Genomic DNA, 9,575 nt, shown 5'->3' on the forward strand with positions numbered 1-9,575 from the left:
GATTTTAGCAAATGGCTGCAATATAACAAAGAGTGAAAAATTTAAGGGGGTCTGAATACTTTCCGTACCCACTGTATATAAGATTATATATAAATTTCATATTAGTTTGAAAACCAACCAAAAATGTTTAGAATAAATTAATGTCATAAAATAATGTATGGAAGTGAATGAGCAAAGGGTAAAAGTGTAAAAATAGCAGATAAAGACTACAGATTGTCATTAACATAAATATTTATAAGACTGTCAATACAATTCTCAGTAGAAAACTAACCAAAAGCAGAATGGCTGCATAAAGCTATGACTGGATGTAAGCTGAGATAAATGAAGCGTATTTTATGTTTTCCAGATGAGCTGGGTTCTACAGTATCTGGAAGTGTATATCTTAACATAAGTTGCAGCATCAGGGCCAAACTGACAGAGGTAAGGTGATGAATGGCTGTTAGTATGTGCTCCTGCAGTTTGCTGAGGCCTGCACACACAACCTGCTGAAAAAATCTTGTCACACACTGCTGGGTTCCTGCTCAAGCCAGCTCCACGCGGGACAGATGGTTCATGTTTCAATCACTCAGTATATCTCACACTCATAAACCCAGTAGCACATACACAGGGAAGCACTTATATCGCTGGCCCTCTACCTACATTTCAGCAAAGCTAAAAAACGTACCTATACAAACAAATGTTTCCAGTTGAAATGAACACTAGAGGCAGTAAAACTCTGAGACCTTTTATTCCTTTACACACAAAGTATGATTTACAGGGCCAGAGTTTTGATTAAGAAAGCCTAACTTTCGCACAATTCCTTGCACCATATTTAAACAAGTTTAACATGCTGTGAGATTTGAAAACTACTTTTTAACATTAGCGTCACATATACAGCTTCATAGGCATGGGGTTTCTAACTCAGTAAGTTTGCCCGGTAGCTCACGCGATATGGCGTTGCACATTTGAAGTGAAGCGCTCCGGTACAAATCCTGTGAAGCTATGGTTCAACAAAACAGCTCAAACCCACGTATAAGGAAGTTAAAATAGCACGATCGCATCAGTGAATGTGCTTTAATATCACTTGTGAATTTTTTAACACTATCGGGGTAGGTTTAGGGTTGGGTTTGGTGTTCTGGGTATGTTATATTCCAACACGACAGAGCATTAACCTTTTAGCGACACTTCCTGGACATTTGAATTCTGAACTGCCGCAATACATATCTGAAGCATTGTAATAAAAGCACAGCAATACGTGTCTGTTCCAACATAATAAAAACACTGTAATTACCTTTTTTATTTCTTTCATTCCATGGCAGAAAAAAAATAGAACTGTGAGATGTAAACTCAGAATTCAGAGAAGAAGAATTTGAAATTCTGAGAAAGATAAGTCTAAATGGTGAGATATAAACTTGCAATTGCAAGAAAAAGGCAGAATTGTGAGATAAAAATGAGCATTTTTATTTTTTATTCCGTGGCTTCCATAGGTTGGTTACACTCCCTATACATTCTACAAGGAGATTATAGTGACGATAAAAACATCTAAAATGACCACACAGCTCTTATCACTGCCTCACTTGCATTCAGGAGCAGACAATGTCAAAGCTCAACACACACTGTTATTTCTATTCATCTACCCTGCATTTCAGAGTAGAAACAGCAACCTACAAGCTACTCCCTTATGTTCTGTGTAGCACAGAAAAGACAGTCTATCAAAGTTTAATAGGATTCTGGGTTTCTCATCTACAGTATAACAAAAACATAGAGAGCACAGAAATTCCCAGATCAATCTGACCTGCTCACACCAGCACACATCTCTGCATGTTGACTAGTTATATACGCAACAATGTATTCATAACTGTTCTGTGCCTGCTGGTTGACATTTAGAATCTGAGCAAACAAGACATGAAAGTCATTGTTTTATTTCACACTTGAAACAGGAATACATGATTGCTCTGGATACAACCTGCTCTATCAATAGCATTATGTTGATTACAACAAAACAATTTTGATTTGTTAGAAAAAATTATAATAACTTGCAATAGGAGTAAACAAGAGGGTCCAGAGGGTTTACAAGCAGAAATATGAATCTCATATTTTTGTTAAAGGAAGAATTATTCAGCATGCCTTATTCAGCAAAACCTATTACTATTTGAGCTGTAAAGTATGTTTTAGAGGTGGGACTACTGTTCTGGGCAAATGAATTTCTGGTTTTGTGTTACCAATGTAATTCCTGTAAGTGTAGTGTAGCTATAAATATTGCATAGGTTATTCAGCAATTCTATCACACTTGTCTCTTTGCAAAACGCATAAAGTCTTGTGGCTATTACCTTTAAGGCAGTGAGTATTTTTGGTATTTTTGGTTTTATACTTTAGAAGATTATAATAAAGTGAGAACTGAACGTAATGTTTTTGGATACTCAATTAATTGAAATGAATATTTTACATTATATTATATATTTTATCATTTAAATTGATATTAAACGCAATTAGTTATTAAATTAAAAGTGTTTTTGACCCACTTAATTATAATTTAAGTAGATATTTTAAGTAGAACCATATTTCATAATTATTTATATTGTCTTTGAAATATGGTTAAAGTTTACTGTTAATTGCACTGACAAGCATTTATGATAAACTGAAATTTAATTAATGTCATTTACTGAATGTAATTTATTTTTAATGATAAAGTACATTTAAAATGTATTAACTTTGAATAACTCTATTCACTATCAATATTGAATAATATTAAATAACACTAAAATTATAATCAAGTATTTTAGACATGCTTTAGTTAGTCAACAACACATCAATATGCTTTTTTAAAGCACAACAAACATTTATTAAACCATAATGATTTTAAAGTGAAAGTTTTAATTTGACATTAAAAGTGCATTTTTAAAAGTGTACTTAAAGGGGTCATATGATGCTGCTAAAAAGAACATTATTTTGTGTATTTGGTGTAATGAAATGTGTTTATGCGGTTTAAGGTTCAAAAAACACATTATTTTCCACATACTGTACATTATTGTTTCTCCTCTATGCCCCGCTTTTCTGAAACGCATCGATTTTTACAAAGCTCATGACCCCTTTAAGTGTTTTAAGAAACAAAGCCATGACAGTGTACTCTCTTTAGTGACTTTTTTTATTTGATTTATATACTATCTGCAAGTACAGTTTTTTTAAAGTATACTTTTAAGAATTGAAGTGCACAAAGGCAAAGTAAAGGGCCTGAAAATGTTTCCCCCCAGTATCTTTCATTTTTTCATCATGTCATCTTGTCATCTTGTCACAGTGTAGGATCAGTTCTCAGCAGATGGACAGATGGTCAAAGCTCATTACACTCCACATATCTGCATGAAATCTTCAGCCCAGATTCTATTCTATTCTCTGTGATTTCACACCTGTCTGAACCATCTCACATCCCTTTCATCATCACACAATCACATCTCATGCACTACTGTCAGTCCCGCCCAAAAACTGCAGCTTGAGCAATTACAGAGAATCAAATACCTGTTTCTGTAAACGTGTCTGAAGCGTGATCAGAGTGTGCAGTGGAATTACAGAACTTAATGTCACCGAGAAAATGCAACACTTCCTCTGAACAGTACTAGAGGAAAGAGCTTTACCATGCGACATGACATTCACTTGACTAGTCCTTTAGCAGTGAGGTTTAATCTTACCTTTCAGCGCGAGCACAGTCTGGGCCTCTATGGATCCGTTGACATTGTCTGCCATGCAGCTGTACGAACCAGCATCTTCCTCAGTGAGATTGAAGATCTGCAGACTGCCTCCGCCAAGCACTTCAAAGCGGCCCTTGCTGTGCGGAGAAGAGAAAAAGGCGATGTCAATACACTCCCTGCAGAAAGTCAAATGCATACTTAGCCCAACACTAATTCAATAACTGCAGTATACATGTTCTTTCTTACATGCAGAAAATGGAATCTATATCGCGAATGGCGCATTCTAGCAGAAAAGGGCAGCCTCAACATTGTGGAGGTGTGGTTTAGGTCAGGCTTGATAATCGGAAGTTCTCTGGTTTGATCGCCATCAGGGGCAAACAATCAATGGGTCACCATTGTGCACTTGAGGTCACCAAAGCACTTAATCCCAGGATGCTTCAGGAGGATTGCCCAGGTAATTGTACTGTATGTTGCTTTGGATAAAAGGGACTCTTCCCTAAGAGTGTAGTGTTAGGAGGAAAATATTGTTAGTTTACCTTGGAATGTCAAGGTAACTATTATATATATATTTTTTTTATTGTTATTTTAATTTATTTCAACCCTGTTACCAAAAGTTGTGTGAATGCAAAAGAACTGTCTGAATTTACTTATTTATTTTCTATTTTTCATCCCTGTTACCAAAAATGGTCTAAACACAAATGAAATTTCTGAATTCACTTATTTACTATTTTTCATCTCTGTTACCAAAAGTTGTCTGTATACAAAAGGCATGTCAGAATGTATTTGCTATTTTCATCCCTGTTACCAAAATCTGTCTAAACACAAATGAAATGTCTGAATTCACTTATTTACTATTTTTCATCCCTGTTACCAAAAGTTGTCTGTATACAAAAGGCATGTCAGAATGTATGTGCTGTTTTCATCCCTGTTACCAAAATCTGTCTAAATACACAAGAAATGTCTGGATTTGCTTATTTACTATTTTTCATCCCTATTACCAAAAGTTGTCTGAATACAAAAGACATGTCTAAAATGATTTACTATTTTTCATCCCTGTCATACATATCTACATTTATTTAGTTGCCTGAATACAAAATATATCTGAATACAATTTAAAACTCTGTTTGCTTTATAGTAATAAACATTAAATAAATAAATAAATTGTGGGTTTTCTAGGACACAAAAAGCATGTGTTTTCAAAGGTTCTTTATTATTTATTTTTGGCCTTTTTTGTCTGTTTTTTAATCTATAATCTATAAACTATCAAGCATAACTCAGCAAATGAAACAGTGCTCTGAAGGACGTCTATGTCCTGAGAGGGCAGCCTGACAGTGTCCATTACACACGCCAGACCACAGGACTTGCATAAGAGCGAGTAACTCAAAAGTCTTGTGCTCAGAGAAACTCCACCCTGCCTTAAACCATCACACATACCTCATCCCAAAGGAAAATCAGCAGGTCTCATAAAGGAGGCCTTTGTACTTTTGGGCTAAAGAACACGCGATGAAACACGTAGGCCCACTGTGGCGCTTTTCCACCTAAGACACGCTTCAGTCTCCGTGTTTATTGTTTTTTTTTCATGGACATGACGTTATTACTTATAAGCTCTTTTAAGGGTGTGAATGCTGAAGTTCCACACATCAGTGCCTCTCAGCTGCAATTGTCTTATGATCTCTGCATGTGTCTCTAGTCAAGTGCCTTCAAAACTTTAAAGGGGTCATATGATGTGATTTCAAGCTTTCCTTTCTCTTTGGAGTGTTACAAGCTGATTGTGCATAGATAAGATCCCTGAAGTTGCAAAGAGAGGCACAATGTGTTACAGACAAAATCATTTGCATTTGTCAATGTCTAATTTTACTTAGTCTGAAAGATTCACATAGACTCATTTGAATTGCAGCAGATTAATGATTAAAAATAAATTAGAAAAAAATAAATGTACAGACTAATAGTATTTTTTTATGGTAAAAGTATTCATTCATTCACTATTTTTCATGCCTGTTAACAAAAGAGATGTCTAAAAGAATTTAAAACCCTATGTGCTTTCTAGCAATAAACATTAAATATGTTAAAATAACTATACATAAATGTGTAAAACAAAAGTGGGTAACAAGGGTTGTTGCAAGTAACAGGGATTAAGGTTTAGGATAAATTCTGCTACCATTCAGTTTGGGTTAGTTTAAGACCAAATGACCAAAAAATAGTGTAGTGTTTTGATATTTGTTAAAGGGTTACTCCACCCCAAAATGAAAATTTTGTCATTAATCACTTACCCCCATGTCGCTACCAATTTAAGATATTTTGGATGAAAACCGGGAGGCTTGTGACTGTCCGATTGACTGCCAAGTAAATTACACTGTCAAGGTCCAGAAAAGTACGAAAGACATGGTCAGAATAGTCCATCTGCCATCAGTGGTTCAACCGTAACGTTATGAAGTGACGAGAATATGAAAAGCCTCCCGGTTTTCATCCAAAATATCTTAAATCGTGTTCTGAAGACGAACAAAGCTTTTACGGGTTTGGAATGACATGGGGGTAAATGATTAATAACAAAATTTTCATTTTGGGGTGGAGTAACCCTTTAACTTCATACAGCTAAATAATCATAATCTATTTTCTTGATGTGTCACAAAATGTACTGGTAAGAGCATCAACCATTCAGTCCCGTTACCAAATTTATTGTAAAAAAAAAATTAATGAATGAATTTAATTGGAAACATTAGTTTACCAATAACCAGAAATTATCATTTGGTCTGTAAATAGGCTAGACTCAGCGATTCCCATCCAGGAATATTTATACTTTATTTACTTAAAAATTATTTTTATGTTTATTCAATGCTTATTGCTAGAAAATAACAAAATCACACAAATAAGGGTTGTATTCAGACATACCCAAGTTTGTTGAAAAATAACAAAAATAAAAATAATAACAATAATAATAATAATGATAACATCAATGGTTTCAATTCATTATTCAGTATTCATTATTATCCATTAATTATTCAACAAGTGGTCATTTCCTCCCCCTTACAGGGTTTCTTAAAATTTCTCAACTTGTGTAAGTTGGACACATACTATTCTTTACTCAGGACCATCAGTGCATTAGGAGTGTTGAGGGAGTAGTAATGCTTTTGTGTATGGAGTCGCCTCAAATAACCCAGAACTAATTTACAAAAGCCTCATGACTGCAGACAGGTTTGGGCTAACAGCTAACACTGCATATGCCGTGATGTATATCCAGTGTGCAGCTCTGAGGCTAAACTACTGGCATCCGTCAACAGAAATCCAACACCAAACTACCCGTGGCGCTGACCCAACCTGCCTCAGAGCAGCCAGCCTGTGATTGATGCTGTCATAAGATACAAGTGAGTGAGATGAAAGGCTTCCTTGTCAACAGCTCGGAAGGTTCTGGTATGGCCTCCACCCTCAACTGTTCAGCTCCATGGCTGTGACTCCAAACAGAACAGCTACTAATGCTGTGCCAAGACTTGAATGAGGGTAGTGACATTATTCCATCTGATGCCACCAGCAAAAGCCGTGTGTTACTCCACTGGAAAATCCAGTTAAAACCAGCTTCTGATGGTTTCTACCCCCATAAAGTCAAAAATGTCAGTGATATAATCTATATTTCATAAGGCTGAAAAAAAGAATGAAATTCTTGAAAAGAAAAACTTTTTATCAGACTTATTTATTCCTGGTTGTGTGGCACCCCCAGTGTTACAAACAGAAGTTTATTTTTATCAAGCTAAGGTAAAATCTGCTTCAATGTTTATTAATATTTGGGGGGAAAAAACCTATCCACCAAACCAAAGTCATATGGTGTGATCGATAAAGCCATGAGGTGAAAAAAAGAAAAGTTCATGACTGTCAGTAAGTTTTTAAAAATATCAGATAATTTTACCTTTTTTTTAATCACAAAGCAATGTCACTTCAGGTTGTAAAATGTAGTATAGTGATATTGTAAAAACACAAAAACAATGACATTTGTGAATGATTGATTAATTCAGGATACGTGTTTAATAAGTGTAAAAAAATGTTTTGAGATAAAAGATATTCATTCACTAATATCATTGTTTTGTTTTGTTTTTTTTAAGAAAATATGTTTTACTTGATGGTTAATAACATATGATATTTTTTTAGAAATTAAAACCGTTCTTAACAATTTTATTAAAGCTACTTGGCACGTGTTTTAAACAATTTTTAGTTTTTATATTTTTTAGTTACGGACATTCTTCTTTGTCATTGACCCTTTATCTGGTCTACCACCTGATGTTCTCAAAATACCCAACAAGTACTCAATCCTATCAAAAACTATCAAACTAGACCAGCTTGGAGAGCAGCTAAGACCAACTTCAGATGGTTCAAACTGTTGTTTTACTGCAGGGTAGCTAAGACCATCTTAATTAAGCCTTAACAACCTAAGCTGCAATGATCTGTCTTTTTTTTAATTCTGAATAATACTTAGTTAGGAATTAACTGCTTTTTAAAAAAGAACTGAGAAGAATGCATTCATATTTATTAATTTACCAGCATTGTTGAATAATGAACATTTCACAAAACAAATGAATAGCTATAGAGCATTATAATGTGCAGGTGGCTCTGAAATAGATTGAATATCCTCTCTGGACAGGGCTGCATTCTGACTACACCACATGTTTAGAGAGTTTAAAGAAGAAAAACTTTCCAAGTCAAGAACCTTTATGAGCTAATGTCATGTTATTTTCTACATCCTGAATATATGTTCTCTCAGCTGTGGTTTTGTGTGATGTATGCTGCTCTTTTATAGAACGTGGACTAAGCTCCAAATGAAATACCTCAGAAGAGGGAAAAACTGAGCATAAAATCAATATGAAGAGCTCATATTTACAATGAGGCAGAGTGTTTGTTTTTCCCAGCTGGGCTGAGATGGACCATCATCATACTTTTCTTTATTTGTTTTGCAGGTGCCTCCAATGGTTAACCAATATTTTGATTAGCACATTACTACGCATATGCCCAAAGCCACAGCCTGCATAATACGCGCACATTAGAGGTCTGAATGAACTGGCGGGTGAGGCTGGATTTAGCCCTGGATGTGTCATTAGCTTCTGAGTGCACGGAGAGGCCACCGTCATTCCTAAAGGGACGGGACACAGAGGAACTCACAGAGGGAAACGGGAGGAAAAAAATGGACAGAGAAGCCGAAATGGAGAGGCAGCCACAAAATTCATATGCTCCAGTGACAAAAACAGCTGCCACACATCTGGCTGAATGAATCCTGCTATAGTGCTGCATGGTCTATTCAACAGCAGCGATGTCCTGCCAATCAGTAAAACAGACATCCAGTACAATGCATTCCAACCCTTCACTTTTCATTCCAGCAGTGTGCCCAAGTCATAAATGACGTAGATTCAGCCTCAGATGGGCCACCCACGGACGAATCATGGAACCTCTGATGCATACTCGAAGCAAAAATGGCAAGGGCTTTTGCAAAATGGCAAGCTCCAATCTTTGAGTCCGACATGTCCTGATCCCAATGCTCCCTTCACACCCCTGCTTTCCTGTAAACTCGGTACTTTTCTATAAAACAAGGTTACCCAAAAGTGGGGTTCAAAAACCCATGGGGGTTTGCGAGTTGATGAAAAGCTAATAATTAAATTTAAAAAATGTTAAATAAAAATAAATAAATATTTTCTAAATAAAAACTATAAAAAAAGACTTCCTAAAAATATTAATAATATTTTATTTTATTTACCTGCATGTCCTGTGAACATTAACAGACATCAGAGAACCATGGATAGATTTCAGAGGTAAAATTTCAGAGTACTTCAAATTAATATGAAAGAGTTTCTCATAATTTTCAAATTAAAAAATCTGTTTTTAAATATATTATTAAAGTCCCCAACCATCCACCCATCCCCCCCCCCCACCCACCCA

General features: G+C 35.5%; 1 protein-coding gene across 8 annotated transcripts in view; it reads right to left on the reverse strand.

The window, feature by feature from the left end:
• Positions 1–9,575, reverse strand: part of LOC107686827 (neogenin-like) — a 168,145-nt gene that overhangs the window by 59,816 nt on the left and 98,754 nt on the right. For all 8 annotated transcript variants that reach the window (XM_016483976.1, XM_016483973.1, XM_016483971.1 and 5 more), the window contains exon 5: positions 3,663–3,799. In XM_016483976.1, the coding sequence (XP_016339462.1) occupies positions 3,663–3,799 (137 nt within the window). The remainder of the gene's footprint in view (positions 1–3,662; positions 3,800–9,575) is intronic.

Source organism: Sinocyclocheilus anshuiensis, unplaced genomic scaffold, assembly GCF_001515605.1.
Source record: "Sinocyclocheilus anshuiensis isolate Anshui unplaced genomic scaffold, SAMN03320099.WGS_v1.1 scaffold773, whole genome shotgun sequence".
Taxonomy (NCBI): Eukaryota; Metazoa; Chordata; class Actinopteri; order Cypriniformes; family Cyprinidae; genus Sinocyclocheilus; species Sinocyclocheilus anshuiensis.